General features: G+C 39.6%; 2 protein-coding genes across 3 annotated transcripts in view; both read left to right on the forward strand.

The window, feature by feature from the left end:
• Window positions 1-12,332, forward strand: part of eml3 (echinoderm microtubule associated protein like 3) — a 52,480-nt gene extending 40,148 nt beyond the window's left edge. For both annotated transcript variants that reach the window (XM_023346594.1, XM_023346595.1), the window contains 12 exons: window positions 2,043-2,177; window positions 4,392-4,530; window positions 4,774-4,925; window positions 5,032-5,157; window positions 5,298-5,429; window positions 6,386-6,453; window positions 7,303-7,391; window positions 7,802-7,899; window positions 10,398-10,485; window positions 10,687-10,785; window positions 10,865-10,995; window positions 11,514-12,332. In XM_023346594.1, the coding sequence (XP_023202362.1) occupies window positions 2,043-2,177; window positions 4,392-4,530; window positions 4,774-4,925; window positions 5,032-5,157; window positions 5,298-5,429; window positions 6,386-6,453; window positions 7,303-7,391; window positions 7,802-7,899; window positions 10,398-10,485; window positions 10,687-10,785; window positions 10,865-10,995; window positions 11,514-11,720 (1,464 nt within the window). In that variant the 3' untranslated portion in view covers window positions 11,721-12,332. The remainder of the gene's footprint in view (window positions 1-2,042; window positions 2,178-4,391; window positions 4,531-4,773; window positions 4,926-5,031; window positions 5,158-5,297; window positions 5,430-6,385; window positions 6,454-7,302; window positions 7,392-7,801; window positions 7,900-10,397; window positions 10,486-10,686; window positions 10,786-10,864; window positions 10,996-11,513) is intronic.
• Window positions 12,333-13,328: 996 nt separating this feature from the next.
• Window positions 13,329-27,341, forward strand: part of mta2 (metastasis associated 1 family member 2) — a 32,530-nt gene continuing 18,517 nt past the window's right edge. The window contains exons 1-3 of the mRNA XM_023346596.1: window positions 13,329-13,743; window positions 21,959-22,026; window positions 25,399-25,492. Of these exons, the coding sequence (XP_023202364.1) occupies window positions 13,716-13,743; window positions 21,959-22,026; window positions 25,399-25,492 (190 nt within the window). The 5' untranslated portion in view covers window positions 13,329-13,715. The remainder of the gene's footprint in view (window positions 13,744-21,958; window positions 22,027-25,398; window positions 25,493-27,341) is intronic.

Genomic DNA, 27,341 nt, shown 5'->3' on the forward strand with positions numbered 1-27,341 from the left:
TGCTAGATCAGGAAGTCTGAAACTCTGGAGCCGGAAGTGGCTCTTTGGCTTCATTTATCAAACAATGAAATATTATACTGTTTTTGTTTTGTTCTTTTGTTCTGTGCCCCCATTAAAATAAAACTGGTCCCTAAGTACATCTGGTCTAGAACCGCCACTGCTGGTAAGCAACATTAACCTGATCAAACTGAATATCCTTGCAAAGTATTTGTTTAGTTCAGTCATTGCTTTTTTTTCTCCAAATCCTTTTTTTATCGTCTCAGACTGCAGAATCTCATATCACACTTGTAAAGCCAAACATTTAAGAGACACTTGCAGAAATGCAAAACGAAGCACACTTTGGGCAGTTCAATTTGTCCTCACAATGCAGAAAGGAAATAAGCCATCTCACGAGAATTACATCACCTCTTATTTAAGTTCTTCTTTTCTATTATCTTATTGTTTATAATGGTTTTGTTTATCAAGGTGTGACTCAGGTCAACAAACTTCTTCATCTGTGCAGGCTCTTTCTCTGCAGCCTGTCAAGTGATTTCTTGAATTCCACCCTGGCATTTATCCAGTTTGGCATGAATGAATTTGAGATCTTTTTACGCAGAACAAACCAGGGTAATGAACATGTTAAGTGTTCTGTCAGTTGAAATACAGTATGTATCATATGGGTTTCAATGACATAAAATTCACACCCATGTTGGCAACCATCCCATGTAATGTTTGAATCACTTTAGGATGTTAAACTCTGACATCCGTCCATCTTCAGACAGAATCTGAACGAGTCGCAAAGTTTTGTGCCATGTAAAATAAAGTGATTGGAATGTGTTGGTGCTTTATAAATTACCTCCGTCTCCAGAGAGATGAGGGTGATGGCATATTGCAGCCTGCTGATGGAGAGGGGGCTCTGCTCTGTTTAAATGGGCTTTTTGCCCCAAACTACTCAATTTTCTTGGGAGTCATTTTTCTGCATTGCTGTCATGGCAACTCTATAAATATTTAGCAAATTCTTTGTGTGAATATGTGTGTGTTTATAGTTTGGTGTTGAAAAATGTACATGATCTAAAAGAGTCTCCCTGCCTGTGACTGCACTCCAACACTGGACCCGTCCTTTGAGTTACAGCACAGAGAGACGGCAAACGTCCACCCGCTCTCATTTCGTCACCACATTCTTCCCTGCATGAATGAGGCTTTTTGTGTGGCACTTTACTGCAATCTCTACTGTTATTTTCTTTATAAGCTTTTCTTTATAACCTTAACTGCTTTTTTGTGCTCTTCTCAAAATTATTCAGACCCTTAAAATCTCTCACATTGTCACATAACAACCACATGCATGCATGTTTTTTATTGGGCATTTCTTTAGTTACATCTGCAGGTCTGTTCTGACTCTACCAGCTTTGCATATCCACAGACTGCCCACCCTTCTGCAAAATAATTACATCAGACTAGATGGAGAACATCCTACTACAAATTCTCAATATTATTGAAGTTTTGAGCTTTGAATAGGCCATTCTAACACATTAATATACTATACTGTAGGCCATTGCTGTACCTCCATTGCTGTGTTATAAGTAAACCTGATAAATTTTCTACTCCCTTTTATAAGAAATCAAATGGGAGTAGAAAACTGCCACCACCATGTTTCACAGTGGGTTTAGTCTTATCAACATGATGTACTGGATTTCCATCACTTCCCCCACTGGTCAAAAAGTTCTGATTTGGCCTCGTCTGACAAGAACCCCCGCTACAGTAATTCTGTGTTTGACGTCAGTGGCCATTAGGGCCAATTTTTCTGCATGTTTAAGGTTTTTCCAACTTCACTTTTTTGCTAGTGGTGAACTCTAAACATGTTTTTTGGCTTTCATTCAAAGGTGGCAGGTTTTACTTTGATCTGACCAAAGTTTAGGAAACTCCACATTTACAGTACAGATCTCATCACCAAACTTGTATGCTTGATGTTTGATTTTGCTGCATTTCACTCTGTGAAGACTTGACCGACCCTCAGTGTCCCTCTGCTGTACTTGAGCTGAACCTGCCTGTGTTCCTGTGTGCAGACGACCAATGAGGCTGTGTTTGATGTGGACTTCAACCCCAGTGACAGTAACAACATCATCACCTGTGGGAAATCCCACGTCTACTTCTGGACACTCAGTGCAGGGCAGTTCACCAAGAAACAAGGCATCTTCGGAGTAAGGCTCAGATTTCCGCTTGTCTCCGGTCACGTCGTCCTGACAGGTTTTCTGTGTTAGTGGTTGGTGATGAGTGAGAGCTTTCATCTTGTTTGCAGCTTCCTCATTTTGAGCCTGAATGGGGAAGTGGGAAACCCCTTTCAAGGGAACTGAAAATTAAAGGCAAACATTATTCATGTCTAAAAGAGGATGTATGACACATCAGGACCATTTTGAACAGATTCATTTCATCAACAAGGACAATAATACAAAACTTCAAGCCTGTATAAAAATGTATGGTAACTTTTTTATCACCGTCTGACATTAAATGACACTGTCAACTTGTCGTGTTTAGATCTTAGTGCACATGTTACTACATGTAGCATGTGCACTGAGGCAGTGTGTTCACTCTGTGCACCATAAGATAAGATAAGATAAGATAAGATAAATCTTTATTGTCATTGTCACAAGGACAACAAAATTCATAAGTGTGCTACTACATGTGCACTAAGGGAAACTGAGTATGTTTCCCTTAGTTGCTGTTGAGTACTGTGAGAAACATTACTGGGGCTTCCCCTCTGCACAACTCCTGTAAGAACTACTCTGCCTGTATATTTATATATCAAGCTTATAAAGCTAGGTTTTGAGATTAATCACAGCACTAGAGTGTGATTAATCTGATTAAAAAGATAGATAGCATTTATTGTCATTGAACAGAATTCAACGAAATTTCCATTGCAGCTCCCGTGCAAAAGGTCAAATATATACAGTATAAATAAGCAAACACACAATAATAATAATAACAATATATACAACTAAATTAACTAAAGGCACTCAACCACACCAAAGAAGAAGCAGCAGGTCCAATTATGGCAAAGTACAGATAATGTGACAGTGCAAAGTGCAGAACAATATGGCTGTGTGGGGGTGGGGGATATGTATGTGTGACTGCGAGGTTATGATATGTGTGGGAGGGGGGGACGGCAGGGAGTAATGGCTCTGACGGCTGTGGGGAAGAAACTGTTTCTCAGTCTGTTTGTTGTAGTCCATATATTCCTGTACCGCTTGCCTGATGGCAGCGGCACAAACAGTCTGTGGCCCGGGTGGCTGGAATCCATGGCTATGGATCCAGCTCTCTTCTTGACCCGGTCTGTGTAAATGGAGTCCAGGTCTGGGAGGGGGCATCCCACAATGCCTTGTGCTGTTCTCACCACCCGTGTCAGTTGTTTCCTCTCCAGTGCTGTGCAGCTACCATACCACACAGTCATGTTGAGGCAGAGGATGCTCTCGATCATCGCCCTGTAAAAGTTCACGAGCAGCCGTGAGGAAAGTCCAGCCCGTCTCAGTTTCCTGAGGAAGAAGAGCCTTTGTTGTGCTTTCTTCACCAGGTGGGAGGTGTTTGTGTTCCAGGAGAGGTCAGACGTGATGTGGAGGCCCAGGAACTTGATGTTGTCCACACGTTCCACCACTTCTCCATCTATGAGAAGGGGAGTGTGATCCGTCCTCCTGGACCTTCTGTAATCCACAATGACCTCCTTGGTCTTCCCTGTGTTCAGCACCAAGTTGTTGGCTGAACACCACTGAGTGAGCTGCAGAATCTCCTCTCTGTAGTGGGTCTCGTTGTTGTCTGAAATGAGACCCACTACTGTTGTGTCGTCCGCGTACTTCACGACTGTGTTGGTGGGGTGGATGGCCACGCAGTCGAAAAAAAAACTTCTTATCAATTGACAGCAATACTATTTACATACAAAGCCATCTCTTTTGTGAAGTGCACCAGTCCCTCCTATAGCAAAACTTTACAACTGAGCTTCCTGCTTTTTCTCTCAGTGTAATGTTGGACCTACATGGTCATGAACTTTGGTGTCATCACACCACAGGACACGTCTCCAAGAGATGAACATCTGCAGACATCTGGGAGAAGCAGACTCGTGGAAGACCACATTTCTGGCCAATTTGGTTTCATTTTGTTACAATGCCACACCAGTAGACAGTTAGTTTGAACTCTGGCCACAGGTGTAGCTTTATTTACCTGAAATGCTATGCAGTAACCTATCAGAAGCCTACAGTCATGACATCATCTTTTGGGCTTTCCTAAGATGAGGCATAGGAAACTTCTGACTTTGAGGGGAGAAATTAAACAAAAAGCTCTAATTGTCATTGTCTTTGGCAAAGTAAAATAAAATCAACTCTCAGTCAAATTGTTGCTTTTAAAAGTATTTTTTTTCTTATTTACAGAAATACAAGAAGCCCAAGTTCATCCACTGCTTTGTGTTCAGCCTAACTGGAGATGTTCTGACCGGAGACTCTGAAGGCAACATCCTGCCATGGGTGAAGTCTGCTGCAGATACCAAAACACTTGGTAAAGGGGCCAAAGGTCAGTGTGTTAACATGCTAACAAAAAAGTTCTGGCTATAAAACCTTGTCTGCTAATCTTGAAAACTAAAAGATGCAAGTGAACCTTACCAAATTCAGTTTGATATTAGTATCCTAAAGTCACGGTGATTTCATTCTTTATATATATTATGTTATTTAAAGTCATAGCATAATATGAACTGTATAAAATAATCCATGTAGCTTTGACCTGACCTTTTCCTTTCCCACTTTGCTTTCCAAACAGAAACCTACCAGATTGTGCGACCAATCAAAGCACACGAAGGCAGTGTGTTTACCCTGTGCATCCTGAAGTGTGGAGCTCTGCTCAGCGGAGGGGGAAAGGACCGCAAGATCATCCGCTGGAGCGCTGACCTGGCTCCGGAGAGAGAGTGTGAGGTGATCTGCAGCTGCGTGTGTCTGTGTTACATCAGGTGTGTGAAGCATCCTCCTCATGGGAGGGAAATGCCTGGAATGTTGGAACTAACTGGGACGTTATGTCCAGATTCCAGAAAAGTTTGGGGCTGTCCGCACTGTTGCAGTTGTGGATGATGAGGGACTTTTGGTTGGTACAACCCGAAATGCAATCCTCAGAGGATCTTTCTCTGATGGGTTTGTTGCCATAGTTCAGGTATGCTCATAATCTGCCTTTTCCTTTTGCTCTGTTTGCATACTTGAGGTAAATGGACCAAGCAGTTCAGATCAGCTGTTACTGCAGCAGGAGGGAAGAAATTTTAATTTTCAGCCTTTCTCTCTCTCTGTGTGTCTCAGGGTCATTTAGATGAGATGTGGGGTCTTGCTACTCACCCCTCTCAGAACATCTTCCTCTCCTGTAGCCATGACAGGCAGGTGTGTTTGTGGAACACAGAGGAACACAACCTGGACTGGTGTATCACCCTCGAGGTAAGAATCACTTCTAGACTTTAGCTCTGTTTTTTAAACTCATGCAGAACGAAGGATTTTTTTATAGGGCATCTTATTAATCTGCAGATTTTCTGGAATATCTGGTTGAACTGGAATGCATGTAATTGAATTGAAATTGGCCTGCATGTTTAGATTTAATTAGTTCATTTGGAGTTATTTACTTTATGCTAAATTTGTTTACTTTTTCTCACAATTCAATGCTCTATGCACAGTCTGTGAGCGCCCCCATATGGACAAATGATCAGTAGCTGAATTAATTAATAGAATGCTAGGGTCCTATGTGAGGCACAACAAGTGCTGAGCATATGGAGGTGAGCATAAATTTGTTAGGGTTTCATAAAATTAGATATATAAGTGATTATTCCTGAGCTAGCTGAGCTCTGTGCTTCAATACTCTTTAGAACGATGTTCTTGTGCTTCCTGTGTTCTCTGGCCGTCTGGAGACTTTAACACTATTTAATCTAAGTAACATAACAAAGATATGCTTGATTATTCCAAAAAAAGAAGACTGATTTGGTTGCAATCTTTGTTGCAGGAGTTGTTCAAACAGTTTTAGGGGTATAAATGTTTGCTTTATAGCAAACAGACTTGACTGGTGAAGGGATTTCAGCTGGACTCTTTAACAGTGTCACCTCTATTGATTATAGATGAGGACTCTATTGAAAGGAAGTTAGCTGATCAGTTTGTGCCAGAGCAAAAACACATTGAAAATTGGGCTCTTTTTATTTAGTTATTCTTTTAAAGCTAATGAAGCGTCCTGAGATAAGATCCTTACAAAAATATAATCAAATAAAGCTTTGTGTAAGTAAAGCTCAAAACAGAAAGATATGCAGACTGAAGGTTTTGCTGCAGTCTAGAAAATGTCCCAATTTTGCTTTTACAGACAAACTGCATTTATCCAACAAAGATTAAATGGATGTGTTTGTCACTGACAGGAGTATGGGTTGTGTGCTGATTTCTGCCCCAGTGGATCGGTTGTGTCTGTTGGCCTCAGCACAGGAAGGTAATGCAACACAAATACAAAATAATAATTATGCAGCAAAGTTCTGCTGTTCACATGAAAATCATCTAAAATAGCTGCAATAGGGACAGTGCAGAGTTCGAAGTAGAGCAGTCGCTCTATGGAGGCTATTAGTCCTAAGCTCAGCTGTCTGTGGTTTGATTCCCAATCCTGGGGGAACGATCACAATCATTAAGGATTTTTTTCTGGCCACATTTCTTCCTCAAAGACCATGGGTCCAGTTTTCAATAATGCGCTGGACAGTTCTCAACCCAATTTTAGTATTTTCTGAAAATTCCTTAGATATTTCTCTGTTTGATGCATGCCAATGATTTGACCCTTCTCAAACGGACTGACATCTTTTCCACAACCAAAAATGAGAAGCAACTCATTGCACCAGTTGGGGCTAAATAACTTGTTGTCAGCTGAAACATGCAGCAACTATCCAATAGGAGGCTTGTACCTATTTGCTTAGTTACATCCATTTGGCAACTTTCTTTTGGCCAGGCAGTGTAATTTATTTAACAAAAGGGCGACACCCTGCAGGGCTGCAGCCTCAGGCACCTGTCTACAGAAGGAGTGTACTGAGACGTGAATTCTAAATTATATTTGTCATTCATTCATTTAGTTGAAGGTGTTTTACACACCTTTATCAAGCTGTCAAAAAATGTGGAGTGTGTCAATAAATGTGGCACATTCCACTGTCAATAAATGTGGAGTGTGTTGCAGTACAATTGCTCTTTTTGTACAATGTAACAAAAAGAGCTTCACCTTGGATTAGTTAGCATAAGGCAGCAGCAGTGCATGTTTAAACTGGCAGATCCCTGACCGTCTGCCTTGTAACACTGACAGGTGGGTGGTCCTCGACTTGGTAACCAAGGAGGTGATTTCTGAATTTATAGATGGGAATGAACAGCTATCAGTCATGAGATATTCACCAGGTATGCCATCTGCAGAAATTACACTTTTTTTTTTTAAAGAATGTAATACATATCACAATGTTTCAGTACTTTCTGTGCATCTGGAAAATATTCACAGCTCTTTATTTTTTCCACTGTCTTATTCCAAATTGTATTAAATTAAATCTCTTTCCTCAAAATTCAACACAAAATTAAATTGATGACTTTTCTGTGTGATTTTTGAACATGTATTTTTTTTAAAATAGAAAACTAAAAAAATCGCTTTTGAGGAAAAAAACGATAGAATATAAACACACATTTAATTAAGTCTGTGGTTTTTTTTAGTTTGTTTTTTTCATTTTCTTCTCTGTACATAATTGAAGAAAGGAGGAATAACGTGAAAAACAGTGGAAGTCCCCTTTAGCTGAAGTAATGGCTTCTTGTGTCTTCAGACGGACGTTTTTTAGCTGTAGGCTCTCATGACAACTTCATCTACATCTACAGCGTGACAGAGAGTGGCCGCCGCTACAGTCGCTTCGGAAGGTGTAATGTGAGTTACATTCATGCATGTGTATCATAATAAGCAGGAAGAAGTAAGACTTTTATTAAAGTTCTTTCTTTAATTCAATTAGTATGTGAAACACATCTATAGTTTTGAATCCTTACTGACAAAGTGAAACCCTTTAAGCATTTGTTAATTTTGATGATTGTGGCTTATAGCTAATAAAACCAAAAATTATTTTGTCTAGAAATTTGAAAATTTGCTTTGTACCACTTACAAAGCGAGATAAAGACCAATGAAAATAATATTTTTAAATACTGAAATGTGGGGTTGTTGAAAAGGACCCACCATGTACTGTACAGCATATGCTCTCAATTGTTGGGATTCGGGTTCTTTTGCGTGTATGACTGCGTTAATGCAGCGAGGCATGGAGGCATCAGCCTGTGGTTCTGCTGAGGTGTGCAACAAGCCCAGGTTACCTTGGTAGCAACCTTCACCAATCTGCTGCTACTGCTGTCGGTTCTGGTGTCTGTCATTTCTTCTTGACAACAGCCCATAGATTCTATATTAGATCAGACCAGTTTTCTGGTGTTACCACGGTGATTAACATGGTACTTTTAGCAGTGTTGGCCCGTTGACAAATTCTGCTGGAAAATGAAAACTCTATAAACCTTGTCAGCAGAGGGTGTCATAGATTGCTGGTAGAAGGCTGAACTTACTCTTGACTTGATAAAACCCAACATACCAAAAGCAGCAGATGACATAAAGCTCCAGACCTTCACTGACTGTAGAAACTTCACACTGGACTTCAAGCAACATGGATTCTGTTCCTATCCAGTCTTCCTCCAGACCTTGGCATTTCCAGATGAAATGCAATTTTTAATTTCATCTGAGAAGACTTTACACATCTGAGCAATATCCCAGTTCTTGTGGTCCTCAGCCCAGGTAAGATGCTTCAGGAGTGGCTACCATAAGGAATGTGACAGCTGTAGCCCATGTCCTGGATTCATGTGCCTTTGAAGCTCTGACTGCAGCTGTGCTCCACGCCTTAGGCATCTCACACAAACATTTGAATAGAATTAACTGCACAATCCTTTCAAGTGAGCACTTATTCAACTTATTCTGACACACTTTTCCTTATACTCTAGTTTCCAGTAATTTGCTGCACACTGAACAGCCAACATCCTTAGAAATGACATTTTGTAGCTTATTCTCCTAGTGAAGGACGTCAGCGTCTGCTGAAAAGCTGTCAAATCATCGGTCTTCCCCATGATTGTGTAGTCCATAACATCATAACATAACATCTCGACATTAAAGATATTTCTTTATGAGTCTGGTCCTGACTGGTCTATTCTTGCCTGAATTTTTCATTTTCATTTGCTGTATAATAATGCAAGATATTTATGAATATTAAAAGAAAACACAGTGGCACAGTTGGTAGCACTGTTGCCTTGCAGCAAGAAGTTCCCGGGTTCGATTTCCGGCAAGGAGTCTGGAGTTTGCATGTTCTCCCTGTGCATGATGGGTTCTCTCCGGGTACTCCGGCTTCCTCCCACAATCCAAAAACATGACTGCCAGGTAAATCGGTCTCTCTGAGTCTAACATCTCCTTAGGTGTTAGTGTGTGTGTGCATGGTTGATGGTTGTTTGTCCTGTCTGTCTCTGTGTTGCCCTGCGACCTGTCCAGGGTGAACCCCGCCTCTTGCCTGAAATGTCTCACTGGAGATAGGCACCAGCACCCCTCCTGACCCCACTAGGGACAAAGGTGTTAGAAAATGGATGGATGGAAAAGAATAGTTTTTCACTCTATGTGCAATGCATTTTTCAAAGAATAAGTGAAATGGATCAATGTTTCAGTGAGACATAGACTTTTTATTGTCATCCATCTGTCCATTTAACATGTACATATTGAGTGAAATTTAGTTGCAAAGCTCAAAAAATAAAATAAAATAAATTAATTAATATAATACATACAATAAAAGGATTAATGTGAGTTTAATAGTCTTATGGCATGAGGGATGAAGCTGTTGTGGAATCTGGTTGTTCTGCAGTTGAAGCTGTTGAACCTTTGATCAGAGGGCAGCAGGGAGAACAGACTATGGTGAGGGTGGGAGAAATCTTTTGAAATTGGCCGAGCCCTGGTCAGGTAGTGACTGGAAGCGGTGTCAAGGATGGAAGGAAGCTCAGTGCTGATGATTCTCTCTGCTGTCCTCGCCACTCTCTGTATACATTGCCAGTCAGAGGTGTTACATGCCACAAACCAGACTGGGATTCTGCTGGTCAGTTTGCTCTCTACTGTCCCTCTGTAGGAAGTGATGAGGAAGGGAGGGGGGAGGTTTGCTCCTCTCATCAGACGTAAAAATGCAGAAGTTTCTGAGCTCTTTTCACCAGACCAGAAGTTTGGGGGGACCAAGTCAAAATGTCGACACAGATATACTGAGATAAATCCATACTTATATTAATGTTTCTAATGACATTTTCTTTATTAAGAAAAAGAAAACTACAGAATAAAATAATCTACAATCATATCTGTCTTTCTTTTATTAGGGACACTCCAGCTTCATAACTCACCTTGACTGGTCCAAAGACAGCTGTTACATTGTGTCAAATTCAGGCGACTATGAGATCCTCTACTGTAAGTACACATCCAGAATTGTGCAGCTACGGATGTTATAAACTGAAAAAAAAATTCTATTATTATACCAGGAAAAAATGTGTAGTAGTGATCAGCTAAAGTAACCGCAGACCATAAGATGGAGAGGCTTGTACCACTAGGAACACATCTTATTATTGTTATTATAGAGCCTACTTAACTTCTCTCAATATGTTTTAATAGGGGACATTGCTGGAGGATGCAAGCTGCTGAGGAACCGCTTTGAGAGCAAAGACAGAGAATGGGCCTCTTTCACTTGTGTGCTGGGTTTCCATGTCATAGGTGAGAGGCATCAAACACACTCTGCAAGTAAACGTGGCGTTGGGATAAGCAAACATAAGGGATACACTGTGGTTTGCAGGTGTGTGGTTGGAGGGCTCAGACGGAACAGACATCAACGCCCTGTGTCGCTCCCACAATGAGAGGGTGGTAGCAGTGGCCGATGACTTCTGCAAGGTCCACCTCTTCCAGTACCCCTGCCCGAAGCCTAAGGTACTGCTGGCACAGTCATCCTTCATTTCACAGTCACTCTACATCGAAAGACTTTTCAGTTGGACTGCAGGTCTAATGAGTCAGTCATGTTTACTAATTCAGTTTAAGTAAGAAAACTTTAATTCTATTGCACCTTTCACAGATTAAAAAAACACAGATGTACAATTAAATACAAACAAGACAATAATAGTGTGAAATGAAATAATACCCATAATCAAAAGAACACAAACTGAAAATATTTGCCACCGCCCATTCCCTGCCTGATTGAAAGAAGTGGTCTTCACAGCTTTTAGAACAGGCTTCAGGAACTAATAGTCGTTTCTGGCAAAAATTCTGAAGTGTACATAGAAAAATAAACTTGAAACTAGAAACAAGCACTAGTACATGAGTATAATCTTATTCGGCATTGTCACCATGCGACGACAGGATTTCAAAAAGTGTATCCTATATTGAGGAAAACAAGGGATTAATTAGGGCTTCGTTGGCAACCTCTCTTCATTGTCCGATCCCTTCCCCAGGCACCAAGTTACAAGTACGAGGGCCACGGGAGTCACGTAACCAACGTCTGCTTCACCCACAATGACTCCCACCTTCTTTCCATTGGCGGGAAGGATACCTGCATCCTGCAGTGGAAGATGACCAGAGGTGGGGTGGGAGAAAGCAGGGAGACACTGGCCTCTGCCAGCTCCACCTCCACCAGCTCTCCGGAGCCTCCAGCCAGCTAGGCGGAGCTGCTGGTGCTGCCAGTGAAGGGAGGGAAGCTGTCTGCTCACAGCCACTGAGGCTAATCAGTGCTCAGCTTCATTTAGCCTCTGCTGCACCACTGCAGTCAGTCTCATGAGTATAGAGGAATTCTCTTCAGGGGAAAATGTCCATTTTAACCTCCTACCATAACTTCATAAATCCATCTGAAACTGACACGTGTAACAGAATCTTTTGCATTCTGATGTGTAAGTGGTGAGGAAAGTTAGCATGTGTGTTGAGTGGTGCATAATGTGACTGTTATTACCTTATAGTTTCTGTGAACATGCCTGTTTTAGTTGTGTTGAGTTTATGTGTTGCATTATAACATACAGTATGCCATAGTGCCCATAGAAATGCTCTTCTATATTTTTGTACTTTAAACAGAAGTGACCAGTGTTGGCTGTTTCTGTGCATTTATGAAACAAGATGGAGAACAACTCCTGTCAACACGAACCCTGCTTATTTTACTAATTCATTCATTTCTGTGACCTTAGATCAGTGTACTTGAATATTATCACTTGTAGTAAATGTTTTCTTTTATTTTTGTATTGATTATTAATACAAACAAAAAATAAAACCTGAAAGTTGTGTTATTATTTAGCTGTCATTAGGGGGCAGTGTTGACCCTTTTAATGTGAACTGTACCTTTAAAACGAAACTAAACTTTGTAGAGAATCTGTGAAAACTGAAAGTTGGTTGATAAAATTTTTGTATTAATATTATTCTGTATGGATATAGTGGGAAATACAAACAATAACTTTATTACCAGGGTTTCATTTTTAAAATTGAACTTCTGATCTGGCTGAAATTTCTTGACTTGTAATTGTAGACAGACGGACAGATTTTTTCTAACAGCCAAACAGATGTAAAGCAGATAATGTTTCATTTGTTAAAAGGGTTCATCACCAAATCTGACTGAAATGTGTAAGGGTGTCTATAAATACTGAAAGTGTTGTGTTACAACTAGCAGTTTTTCTTGAAAACACAAATAAAGTATAAATTATAAAACATGTTAAAATGTAACATCAGCTCTGGCTGAAATGTTATATGAAAGGTTTGAAATTGATGTCTAAACAAAATTAATAGAAAGTTCATCTTGATTGTAAGATTTTTTGTGATATCTATTCCTAAAGGCGTAGAAATATTTATTTTAGTATGTAGAATGAAAACGCATAAAGCTTAAGGTTTTGGTGTATCCCTTATGTTTGATTAAAGCTTTGTATTGCAATACAACACTAAATTTATCACAAGTTTTTAGTGTACTTGTGTTTAAAGACAAAGCAATGCAAAAGCTTTTAGGTTCACTGTGGGAAATAAATTGCAGTCAAAAATTCTGTTATATGAACTGGGTTTTGTTATCTACACTCTTCACTTATACTTTTTTTAGAAGACTCATTACAAAATAATTAATCAAGTCTTAATAAGCATTATATTTTTCAAATATTTTTGCACGAAATGCCCTGTTTCTTACTCATTCATGCCAAAGGTCAGGTTCTTAACTAACCAGGACCCAGTGAAAAAAGTTGTGGGTTCTGCCGGAGATTGTCGACAATAGCCGAAGATGACGATTCGCGCACTGTCGGAGGGGACCTGTGAGTGAGTGTTCCGTGTGCGAGTGTGTGTGTGCTGAAGCGGAGGTGAAGAAGAGGAGGATGAAGCTTGGAGCGGAGGATGGGAGGAAGAGTGGAGTAAGAGACAGGCTAGCTGCGTGTGAATGAGTGAGTGAAGAAGAGGAGAAGGTCGTCTGAGGGGCCGAAGAAAAGAGGATACTTCTGTTTTTTGGGGACTATCTCCGGAGCTTTACTAAGGGAAACTTTTAACTTTTTTACCCGCCACAGCTCGGCTTGAGCCCGGAGCCGGCTTTGTTTCGCGGCGGGGGTGTCTGAGATAAATGAAGGAATAAAAGAGAAGCCGTCGATATTTTTTACCCAAGCGGGGAATACCCTGGAATTGATTTTAATACAGGTTGCAAGAGGATGGCGGCCAATATGTACCGAGTGGGAGGTAAGGAATGGTTTATATATTTGAGACCCCCCCCCTCTTGCCTCACACACACACTCACACACACATACACGCACGCACACGATGTGATTGTTCGTTTTCGACATCCAGGTGGCTAGCCGCTAGCTGTCTATTCGGTTAGCTGCTAACTCAAGCTAGCTATAGCCTAGCTTTCGATGATGCTGAAGTTAGCTTTAGATTCATATATACCGATTAGACACTTGAGTAAAAATCTGTTATGCTCTTTTAGAGAACAGGACTGAATTAGATCAGGTCTAATTCTAAATCTGAAAGGCCCAACTTAAACTGACTTGTTTGGCACTGTCTAAAGGTTCTTTAAACACAATTTTTGTAAACATACGTGAAAATAAATAATCTAGTTTTAAAGGTACAGTTCTTGGACAGGTCAAACCTGGAATGGATTGCTTTAATAAATAACATAATATTTTCCAACTATGCTTGACTCATGCGCATCTAATATTAATGGTGTTAATTGTATTTTGGCAATAGATCAGGTCCTTTAAACTTTAAATCCTGGAATCTTTGTGTTTTGAAGCATTTAAAAGAATAAAGAGTAGATTAATTCTGTCCAGTTTTAAACATTCTAAGAGTTTTAAGATTGATTTAATATTAAATGTGATTTCCAATGCAAAATAAAACATTGCATATATGTTGTCATAAAGAGAATGAGGTTATTACAAACTGTATGAAAGTGTCTGTAAACAGCGTAGAATAATTTACTACAGATTTGACTTGACTAAAAATTAACTGATTGCGTGCAGGACCCAACTGTAAATTTATGCCGAAATAGCTATAAAATTGGTATTTTCCACCTTAAAAAAATAACAAGGGAAGTTTCTCTAATCAAATACTGTGTGTAAAATAATATGCAGGCAAAGTAGAGTAATCCAGCACAGCTCTGACTTAACTAAGTTGATTATTTCTCATTAGAAATATTCCAGAATCCCTAAAATCCGTGCAACCCTGGGTCTGAAACTTCGGATCAGATGCCGACTTCAATGTCACTTAGCCTTCGTGCTTCAAGTTTGGTTTGAAAGAACGCCACAATCTATTGAATCATACGATTGTAATGGGGTTTTGCAAATAAATATATTAACCTTTTTAATCAATATATCTAATACAGTTGCTTAATGTTACACCATAGATGAAACATGCAACTTTTACAAACATTAATGCTATATCCCGGCTACATAGTTGTCTCAACAAATATCCCACGGCGGATTGTTGTCGGGTTCCGTGAACTGTTCTCTGAAAAGTTTTGGGGGGAAAAAACTAATTACGGACTCAGATATGACACCTCGGAAAGCTTATTGCTCATGTAGTTGGACATTCGCGGAATAATTTTTAAATTGGCGCTAATGTTGGAGAGTGAAAATGGAAATTCCATGCTATTAGCATTAGCCGCTAAAAAGCCAGAACCTCGCGGGGTCAATAGCAGCTAGCTTGGCTTCGCCATACCGCTTCATTTGTTACGCTAGCAAAGTTGATAGTGAATGCTAAAATTAGTTAGCTTACAGCCACCTGATGGTACAGACTGAACGTTATTTTTTAAAAATGGCTTGAAGTAGAATAGTTTAAATCTCACATAACTTTAATAATAGAATTTGGTCAGTGAACATTCGGAGTTATGTTATATTCTGTACATGATATACTTGCAAAATACCCGAATACATGTTCCAATTTCCGTGTTGGGAAGCTTTCTCATTAGAATAATGGCGTGTGTAAAATCCCACTGAATGAAAGGTGTATGTGAGCAGAAATGCTGTACATACCGAATCATGTTTGGTACTTCTGAAGGCTTCCTCGTCAGTACTGGGGAGTAAACATGAGCATTGTGAAGGGACACAAACTTGTAGCTGTCATTTGGCTAGCATCCTTTTTTTATCCGCGTAGCTTTTAGCAGTACTGTTTGGAGTACTTTTTATTTTTCATGCAGTTGCTTTGTCTCTGATGCTTTTTCTTCACAATATCTTGTTACGACGTTAGAAAGAGGTGTTCTCAGTCGGAGAGTGTTGTCGCGGAGACAGACATGTTTTATGGACAGTGTGGCAGGCTTAGCTGTGTGTAAGCACTCACAAGGGTCTGCAGGGTATTTAGGTCATGCTGATTAAACACTGGTCTGCACAATATGGTGCATAGATGGGGATCTTTACTGTTGATTGTTCTTTATTATATTTGTCATATATAAACAAACAATTTGACAGATTGATAGAAGAATTAAAGGTGGTGTTCACTAACACAAAATACATGAAGATATATCTAGAACTCGAGGTTCTGTTTCGTATAGTGTTGCTGTTCAGAAAAGTTAAATGCAAGTGACAGTGAGGCGATCACTCTCATACGAATAGAGGCTATATAAAGACTTGTTCAGTATTAATTAGAAAAAATTCAGAGCATTGACAAGATGTGAATCTTAACATTAATTTAGGTTAAAATTAATTTGAAAGGGTTTAAATATGTTTCACTTTACTTGTAGAAACACCAGTTTTTCCTCCGATGAACAACAGGTAGCGTTGGGACCTGAATTCAACTTGAACTTCCAAAGTTCTGCTGATACCAGAACTTTGGATGTTCTGGTATCAGCAGAGCAGCTTTCCTAGGACAGGTAGTGTCATGCAGCTTTGCCCTTTAGAGTTTGTGGTTAGGAAATTTGCTCTTCCTGCAGCTGTTGCATAAAATACAAGGCAATTCTTTTTTTGCATGAGCCTTTAGATGCAACTGTGTTTCTGAGAGAGTACCATTGCCTCCTTTAAATCAACATTTTTAAATTCCTGATAATCATCAGAAATTTACGACTAACATGTCACATAAGATTAAAAATTCTTACTCCTTTAAAAAAAGAGATTAAAATAGCAAGTCTGACTGTAAGCTGCTTACTGTCTTCTCTTTGGCGCTACAGAAAACATAAATCTGAGAAAAAGCGTTACATAAATTAGCATACAGCCCTCTGATTTATTACTTTGTAAAAGGGCAGCATTTACCACAACTGTAACTGCTGCAGGTACAGTTGTAGACTGTGCATATAGCACACAGTCTACAACTGTATATGCACAGACTGTAGACTTTGCATAGACAGTCTAGAGTCTACTGTAAACTGCCAACACCATGTCTAAAATTTCTGTTGATTTTTCATTGTGAAAGAACTAAAACTCCAGCAGGCTGGATGAAGAGAAACAGTAAAAAATCTTTTTCAATCTCTTAATCAGGTTAATGTAGGCCTTCGTGTTGCATTGCTTATTTGTCCTTAGTGCAATAGCAATACTGCACAGACCTGCTCAGATTGGATTGTGATAAATATTTTCTAATTACAGAGGTACCATATGTTCAGGCCAACTATGTCTGTTAGAAAGCTGGGGATGCTTGTTTAATGCAGCATAAAATATTTTCGGAGCGGGTTAAAGTGATTTTTAAAGTCATTAAGAAACTGCAGCACAATCATCTCATTTCCAAAGCAGCTAACAGCAGACCAAGTCATGGCAACATTTACCAGCATTTTTTTTCCAATTGTTGTGCAGCAATTTAGAATGCTTCACTGTTTTAGAATGGGATCACATTCTAAAACAGTGAATGTTCTCCCATCATGGCTCCAGCTACAGAGACAGCCGCTGGAAGGTGCCTAACAGTTCCTGCTCTGGGGTTGCCTTTTATGTAGCTCCATTTATCTTCCCATCGACTCTAACACCCACTCTGTTCGGCTGAAGGAGAGCATTCCCACAGCATAACTCTGCCACCACCATGTTTCTCTGTGGAGATGGTGGATTCAGGGTGATGTGTAATGCTCTCCAACAAACTTCTGAGGCCTTTACTGAAACTCAGACACTGGTGTCGTCATGACAGTTCATGAACTCTGTTCATGAAATTCTTTCTATCGTCATAAGAATCTAAATTTATTGTGTGAACTTGTGAAGATGATATATTGGACAGGATTGAAGTGAGTTCATTATAAATTTACAGCAATTTATTCAGATTTTAATTTCTCCTAAACTCACAATTCATTTTCACTCTACTTCACAATTATGAATTAGGTTCTGTTGGTATAAATATTTAAAAGTTTATGAATGTAGTTTAAGACATGGATATTTTGTAATTTTGTGTGATGGCAGGCTTGCTTTGACTCAACAGTGTTTTATTCTCAGCAGTTCTTGCTTTCCTAGGCATTTTATGACAAATATGCAAAAATCTTATTGCTTATTCTCAGGTTTAACAACACGCTCAGTGCTTAATTTTTAGGCCTGCACCAATTGCAGCGTATTGATCGATCACCATCTTTAAAATGTCTGGCCTAATGGTTCCGATTTTGGTTGATTCCAATTTTATTTTTGTCAGAAAAGTTGCTAAACATCGCAACAAAGTTGCTAAGTTGGCAACAGTGAGGTGACTGTTGTTAACCAAGCACACCCAGATGTGACCACCTGGGGGGAGGGGTCTGCCAGTCAAACCTGTCTCACATCAGACCAGAAGGGGGCAGCGGCTGATGTTCAGACGTTTGTGGAGGGAGAGAAAATCGCTGGATAAGATCTGTTTCTCACGTACGCATCGGCCGATCGTCAATCTCCCAAAATTCAAGAAATCGAAGGCGATTATCAGTGCACCCCTATTAAATTTAACTTATAAAATAATAACATGTAATTGGACAAACTGGATTTCTGACAAACTTCCACACTAGATTCACACAGTGCAGAGTTTACATATTTCTTCCTACACAGATTAGTCAAATGTGTTAGCTCTTCCACAACAAATGCTCAGCGGCATCCTCTCTTTGTTTTTTTTTTTGTTCATTTTTCTCCAAATGATGCCTGATTCTCAGATGTGCATACATGTAGCTCAGAACTATCCAGAAACCTGAGACATGTGGTGTTTCCCCGGATCGCAGTTCCTCTGTGATCCACGGAAACAAACCGTGGAGAAACGTCCAGCATCACCGTCTGAACAGCTACAATTAGTCATGTTAGGCACATGAACGTGCACGTCCTCCTGTTCACTCTTACCCACTGTTATGTAACAGGGGGATGCCATGTTCTTTCACTGTGTACAGCAATGTGATGCTTCCCTATTCAGGCTTTACATTGCTGTTAAATAGAGCAAGAAATCCTCTCCCTTTCAGAGTTCTTCCTTTTCCACCTCTGCTTGTGGTGATGCATCAGAAAGCTGCCATATCCTCTTGAGCCTCTCTGCCTGCTTGTGGGCTCACCAAATGGAACCGAGCTGCAGGCGGCCCCCGGTTGCTCTAAGCATCCTCTAATATCTCAGTCTGTCTGCATTTATTTTGTTCCCTAAGTCATATTTCTTTTTTTAAAAGAATAATACTTGTTTTGTGAACTTATGCACCTGCACCCAGCATTTTGTTGTTAATTTTGTATCTGATTACAAATTATCTTTTTTTTTATCAGATACAGATAATTTTGTATCTGTCCCCAAAGTGCAATAAGTTGCACTGGGCTTTAGGTTTAAACACAAACCACTGCTGCTGGCACGTCACCATATTAGGAAGAGAGAGATTTGTGATGTGGATGTTAAATATTAGAATAGAAATATGCTTTATTGTCCCAGAGTGGGGGGAATTCAGGTTGAATTGAAGCATGTAACTTCACACAAAGACAAAAATATCAAAAATAAAAAAACAGAGTAGCATATTGTACATTAGGGGTAAAATGGTAAAATATTATCCACATTCCTCTCATCTAAAGGAATGTGCAGCTGAGTAGTATAAAATGAAAAAATGTCCAAATTGTGTATTTGTGATTTAAAAACAACAGATTATTTATAATAAGTGACAATGAAAGTACGCAACCAGCAGAGATGCTAAAATAAGAGAAAAAACGTTATTTAAATTGATAAAAACTGTGCAGGATAGTAAACATCTGTTGCAGTGGTGATATAAAATCATAAATGCATTGATATAAAAATTTGGACCTAGATCCAGATACCTAGATATTGCTGTTACATTACCAATGTTAGATGATTAGATATAAGATGGAAATAAACATCGGTTTTATTTCCTGAACCGGACTAAAATCGTCCGATACCAATTTATCGTCCATTCCGATGTAAAATAACCCCCAGGTTTTTTCCTTAACAGTAACTGTACTTCCAAAGAAATCCTTTTTATTTATAAAACTGCAGTCAGTTTGAGTCTTCTCCTGCCTTGGGTCATTAATTCTTGGTTTTGTAATGAAGTAGGGCGCAGCCACCAGTAATAACTGCTCAATATCTGCTGTATTTATGATAAACAGCTTTAATATGACACGATTGCCTCAGTAAACATGTTAATCACATGATGACTTCAGTTTCATTTACATACTGTCATTTATCAGGATGTTGAAGGCTTCATATCAAGATCACACCTAAAATAAAAGTCACAAGAAGCAGCTGCTTAATGTCAACACAAATCACTCTGAGGATTATCCTTTATCAGATAGCTTTTCTGTGTGTGTGTGGACGTGGGGGTGTGTGTGCGCATGTGTGTCAAGCTGATGTGTTTGATGGCGTTAATGATCACTGATGTCACTGCAAGCTCAGCAGACATTTCTCTGGAGCCGTGGCAGCGTCAGGCAGCTGATAAGCACATGTAGAGTTTAAACAGTCAATGTGAACCCAGCACATCACTGTTACTGCTAGTTACCCTGCATCATTTTTCTGCATTGTTCCTGTGACGTGAACTGTTTTCAGGAACTGTTCATTCCTAAATCTCAGGAATCAAACTGCAGTGTGGCTGAGCAATTGAGGTTAGTTATATGTGCTTCTCCTGCAGCAGAAACATAATAAATGAAGAGTGCGCTACAGGCACAGCCTGCTCATCTGTTAACTAGCAGTTCTGCTTATTCTTACCCAACAGAACAGTAGTGGGGAAGGAGTCTCCAGAATATCACATTAGTATAAACATTAGTAAAAACAGTCAAACTTTGTGAAGGTAACTTTTGAAATGAATTGTGTTGATCCTAAAGCCACATTTAGCAGACCCACAGGGAAAATAGCTCTGATTGAACTGATGAGTCTTTGACAGCATGTTCATTCTACATGAATATATGGATATGTCAGTTTTCATGGCAGAGGGGAGATGAACCGGGTCTCATATCAGGATTGTGACTTTATGCTCTAAAGAACACACATTCAGTTACAATCTGAAACAAAATTCAAATGAATCCTGGTCATCTGTCAGAATATTCATACATTTTAGTTGTACACAGCCCACATGTGAACAAAATGTAATGTCTGTTGCTTATTTCATAATTCTTTACTGTATTATGTTTTTCCAGTGTAAAACACCTTGTTGCTGAAATGTGCTGTACAAATAAACTTGACTTGATTACAGCATGTTTCCTGGTGCATGTGACTATGCGTTCACCATAGATCACGTTTTGACATTAATCCATACTGAATCGTTCTTGTGTTCATCTTTATGCATGGAAAAACAGATGTGACCTCCCACCCTTAGGTGACAGCAGACCTCTACGGCTCAAAGTCTGGAACGGTTCAAGTTAACAGAACAAAACCCTTTACTCTTTCTGGTGCACATCTGCACCAGGAGGGTCAACAGCAGTCACCTACTGCTACCAACTTAGAAACTTTCTGGCAAAACATTGATATGGGCCAAAATCAGCAGGCCACACAGTTTAAAGATCGATGATCGGCCAGAAAACTGCCATAGTAACATCCAATAAAGTTACTTACACATATGGAAATTTTGCGCATGTGCATAGCGCAGAAGGGCAAAAAGATTATTCTTTTACATGTCATCAAACAGTACAGTAAGCTCAATTAATTATTCAAATCTATCTAAACAAACCCAGCAGGTAACATCGAGCCACTGACTCAGTCCTTCTCCTGTTGTTGTTCTTTGGGTTCATAGTAAACATAATCACCACATAATGAATCATCTGTCCAGTTACTGGAAAATGATATTATTATTATTTATGAACAATATGGTTATACAGAAAAAGTAGCCTCAGCCTGATGCCTGCTGCTGTTATCAAAAAATAACCTCACTATTTTCTCATTGAGCTGGGGTCAAGTTGTAAGGGTGACCACCACCACCTTGAAGTAGTGCAGTAAGAGCATCGAGTTGGATATCAAATTCTCAATTTACCCTTGTCATCTGTGCATATGAGCATCTCTGGGTTATGCAGTGACTGTGTTTCTGAAAAACTTTGAGGCTGGGTTATGGGTTGAATTTTTTTTCTTCTGTTTGTTGTTTCAGACTACGTTTACTTTGAGAACTCCTCCAGCAACCCATACCTGATCCGGAGAATAGAAGAGCTCAACAAGGTGGGTAGTTGATGTTTGAACTTTTTAATGTGTTCAACTCTCACCAGCAGCTAAACCCAAACCTATTCTGTGCAGCGGCACGTTGAAACCTTGCAAACTGTGGTAAATTATGGCTGTTCAAATGGCAGGGCACTGCTTCAGACCCCCACTGCCATAACAACAACAGCATATGACACAGGGCAGATTCCCTGTCACAGGATTAAGCTCATTTATGTAAGCCACTTGCTCTAAAGCACTTGTGGAGTTCACCATGAGAGCTAAAAGCTACTGAATTCAGAGAACTGGGTTAAAGGCTATAGATCAGTTTTTCAGAATAAATTGTGCTTTTGTACCTGAATTCTGCTGTTGGGTATAAAGCCCTGTTTGCATTTGAACACATTTTTCACTAAACCTTTACTAACATAATATTAGTTATTCAGATGTTTGCTGTTATTTTTGAACAAGATTTTTTGTTTATTCCTGTGCAGATTGAAAGTAATGTAACGTGAAAACATTGTGCCATGGTTATTGTGTAGAAATACTTGTCATTGAAAAGATTTGTTTTATATCAGAGTAAAGAAACTAATCTGGGTAAAAGGAAAACTCCTCAATTAAACTCTGAATTCTGTTAAATAAAGGTGCAACGATAAATCGACCCCCATTTCCTTAATTTTGGGTGACGGACAATCGACCGATACACGAGAAACTGATTTTGTCTTCCTCCACAAAAGTCTGAACATCAGCCACTGTCCACTTTTTCGCTGCTTTGAGAGAAACTGATAGACAGACCTGCCACCAGGTCACTGTTAACCATCATCCCACTGTGGCCGACTTAGTGACTTTGTTGCTATATTTAGCAGCTTTTCTGATTAAAAAGAAATGCCGTCGGCCATAATTGGAATCTGCACATCAGGCTTTTTAAGTATTTGTGATCGGTTGGAAATGTGGAAATCAGTGCACTGCTACTATGAAACAAATTTTCATCATTGGGGTTTACAACAGCAATGTGACTTTGTTCTCTCTCATCATTGGTGAATTCAGAATTCTCTGTTGCACACAGGGCAAACTGGCTTTTAGATAGCAGCCATTATGTTCTAACCACACTACACCCCCCCACACACACCCTCACACGCACACACAGCTCTATCATTTTAATTGTCATTTATTTCCAAAAGACTTGCTAACTCACCAGAAAGTATTAGAAGTCTTCAATAATCTGACATGTAGCTTCTTCTGGGCTCTAAATTTTGAGGCCTGAGTTGAAATATTATCTTTTCATAGTCATTTTAACTTTTCATAGTTCATCCCGCTCCAGCTAACATGTCAGGGTTGATTTGGGTGGATCCTTTTAACCCATTATCTATCAGATCAGACCTTACTCACCTGTATTTGAATTCATTCCTGTGAATGAAAGTAGGACTGGGTGAAATACTGTACAGATATTTACAAAATATCTACATTGATGACACCTGAGATGGGAAATTCATTTCCAGAAAAAACGTCCAAATCAGTCAGACTTTACATCTGTGCATAAAAGTCAATAGAAGCCTTGTTTGCCCAAATGCTCTTGAACATAAACTTGGTTTGGTTAGTGGAAACAGCTTGATAATCGTTCAGAGGAGGAAAACTCAGGAGACTTTTGGCCGCTGGAGAGCAGCTGATGGTCTCACAGACATCGAGGCACCAAACAGAGCAGCTGAGCTGGTGAACCAGGAGCAGTTCTAGAAAGAACTATTAACAGAAAACCTTTTTCATTGTTAATGCTGTGGATAGAGGATGAGTGATCTGGCTGGTTTGTGAAACAGCTCTTAGGCTACATTCACACAGCAGGCAAAGGAGACCCAAATTCATGTTTTTTTGTTGTTGTTTTTTTTGTCCAAATGCAACACATAGCCGACTGTTTCACGGCAGTGTGAACGGCAAAAATGAATCCGATTTGTGCCACTTCCATACGTGGAACTAAATCAGATACATATCTGATTTTCTTTTTTCAAAGTGTTTGCAGTCTGAACGGTCATGTTTGATTTCATCCAACTTTTATTTTAAGAAGTATTAAGGTGAGGAGTGCTAGCATTCCTTCTTTTTATCTCCACGTTGCCAGACGCCATTGCTGTGTTGTTTCATTGGAGGAATGCTAAAGGGGGGAAGTAGATGGGTGTGTTTTTGTGACGCTGGCAATGTGTTGGTCCCTGCAAGTGTCAGACAAGTGGAAGCACACAGACAGACATACCCGCTTACTATTAGCAACAATAACAGTAAACTGTTTTTTCCTTAAAGGTTAGCAAAACTTTCATAGTTTTTTCTAAATTGGTCTTGAATTTCCTTCAACATATTGTTTTTCTATTTATTATTTTTCCTTAAATGAGACAATAAAATTGTCATACTGGGTGTGCCGTGGTGGCGGAGCGGTTAGCGCGACCCGTATTTGGAGGCCTTGAGTCCTCGACGTGGCCGTCGCGGGTTCGACTCCCGGACCCGACGACATTTGCCGCATGTCTTCCCCCCTCTCCTTCCCCGTTTCCTGTCAGCCTACTTTCATATAAGGGACACTAGAGCCCACAAAAGACCCCTGGAGGGGTAAAAAAAACAAAAAACAAATTGTCATACTATAATTGGTTGTCATTTTCTGCCCTAATTGGAAAAAGCAGATCCAGTAACCAAATATTGCAACTAAAATATCTCAACTTTGGGATCCTTTGCGTCTGTTTTAATATCTGATCATTTAACGTAGTTTTCTTTATTTCCTGGTTTTAGTCTGGTGTAAAGAAACAGATGAATAATATCGACCAGCAGGAGTTATTCTGGAGTCACAATCACTTATGTTTCACAAGAGAAAGCTCAAACAAACAGGGGTCAGAACAGACATGAATGAAAAAGAACAATTATAGTTACATTTGTTTTAAATGAATTAGACATGCACCAATCAAAAATTTGGGCCAACATTAACAAAAAGATGGAAATCAATATCGGTTGCTAATAACTGCCCAGTTTTACTTGTCAGAACAATACCTAAACATTGGTGTTAGTGCCGATGGGTGCATCACTAAAATTCTTAAGCATTTTATTCTGTGAATCAGTGAAATACTTAATTGCAAAGTACAGCAGTGGTTTTAGGATGAAGTGGTTGATTTACAGGTAGAAAGCGAAAGTAAGAATAAGCAAAACTGCACTGGGTCAAACTGAACCACAGCTATATTTAATGGCAGCCTTATTCATTTATTTTGCCATGTAAAATAAGGAAAATACAAATCAGGTGGGAAACATTTCATGCGTCCCTCTCTGGGTGGGAAACCGGGAATTGTAAAAATGATTGAAGATGGGAACAAAAGCTTGGAGAGTCACACCTATTCTTGCTGATAGTTCCAACCTGAACAACTCATTTTGTGTTTGCAGACAGCCAATGGGAATGTGGAAGCGAAGGTGGTGTGTCTGTTCAGGAGGAGAGACATCTCAGGCAACCTCAACACTCTGGCAGACAGCAACGCAAGTGAGTAGCAAGATCTTGCCTCCTTCAGGCCCTCCACTACAGCAGGAGTTTATGCATGATATGGCTGGCTGCCTTTAATGAGCCTCTTCCTCTTTGTGTTTCACACAAAAGCCTCAAAGCGTCTCTTCAGCTTTCTTGTTGTGAATTGTAACAAGGCCTGCTCCAGGGTTAAATTAAGAACTCTAGCTGGAGCCCAATCATTCTCAAGTTAATGTTCCTCCACTCGCAACATGGCCGCCTTTTTTTTTCAGAGGATTCATCACCTGGCCTGTGGGATTCATTTGATTCATGTGTCAACTGCTTGTCGTTTAATTAAGAAGGGAAATACAGACAATCACATGCACTTACTGTATTGGGACAGAATGATGCATCTGGTTTGTTTTTATGTAACAAACACAATGTTTTTTTATATCTGGAAGAATATATAGTTTCTCAAGGAATGAGTGTTCTATAAACAGACAGGGTGTTCCATTTCTTCTGCTCTGAAGATGAACAACCTGCAGGTGCTGCTGACCAGAACACAGCAGCAGTGATTGGTGGGAGTCAGAGGAAGTCTGGGATCCTTCAGCGAGGTAGATAATGTTGGGAGAATATGCTGGATAGTAGAGCTGGACAGTATGGCTGAAAAACGTATTTCATACAAGTCGATATCGATAATTATTGATTAGTTGTTTTTTGTTTTGTTTGTTTGTCTGTTTTAAGTAACTGAAGAACTTCCAGACTGGTGGCATGATCTCTCATGTTTTATCCAGTTATTATTCTACGTCATTGTTTTTATTTTTAAACAGTTATGAGGCACAGTGGCTCAGGCTGCACTGTGCAAGTTACTCAATAGGTTGTTGCTAGGTAACCACACAGTGAGTCAGTTAGTTGATATCACCCTCCTAGCTTAGCTAGCTCTGGGAGGTTGAGCAGTTAAAGTCTTTCCTCTGCCTACATCACCCAGAATGCTGTGCGGTTCTAGATCAGAGTTCAGTGAAAAGTTCATTTATTGAATATTCTATCAGATGTATCATCAATCAATATTAATCGCATGTCTATCACAGTATATATTGCTATTGTTTTATTGTTCAACCCTACTCCATAGTTCTTTCTGAGTTCATGATTCATTGTAAATTTCTAATTTTGGAATGAAACTTGTCAGAAAAGAAAATTACTTATATTAAAGGGAACTGTGATGAATGGTGTACAAAAAAAATTAGGTAAATGTGGGATTGAAAGCAACGCTAATATTCTTCAGGCAGTTTAGATTTTAAGGCGTCTGTTTTCATTCCGGCACAGAGAAAAATGTCAATTGCAAAAAGATTGTGAGCACAAAACAAGGATTTTGACTTTCATTTCAAGCTTTGACAGGTTACAGATGCCAGTGTAGATATATTAATATTAGAGAAAATATTAGAAAAGATAAAAGAAACAGTATGTACAGATTTTAAATACGGTATATAAAGAAAAGAAAGGCAAGTTGTGCAAATATACTTATATTGCTTAAGAACAGAGTAGCTGAAGACTCAGACTGTAAGGTGCTCATTGTGTTCATCAGATGAGCCTGGGGGACAAAACTAAAAGTCTAAACTGTTTGTGTCCAGGATGTGTGGGATTTGCAGAGGTGTTAGCTGCCTTTTTCCTGATCCCCGACCTGTTCAAGTCCAAGTCCTGAACTAAACTGTTGGATGTATTATAAATCCATCAGGTGATTTGCGATTCTCCCTGTTTCTTCCTGACTTCCTATTGAAAATGGCTGCTGCCTGCGTTTCACTAAGTAACTAAAAAATAGCTTTGTATTGGAAAAGGCCGCAGGTGGTTACTGTATCTCAGCTATCAACCAGTTCATTAACTGGGTAACATGTCA

The sequence above is a fragment of the Xiphophorus maculatus genome, chromosome 14 (genome assembly GCF_002775205.1).
Source record: "Xiphophorus maculatus strain JP 163 A chromosome 14, X_maculatus-5.0-male, whole genome shotgun sequence".
Lineage (NCBI taxonomy): Eukaryota > Metazoa > Chordata > Actinopteri > Cyprinodontiformes > Poeciliidae > Xiphophorus > Xiphophorus maculatus.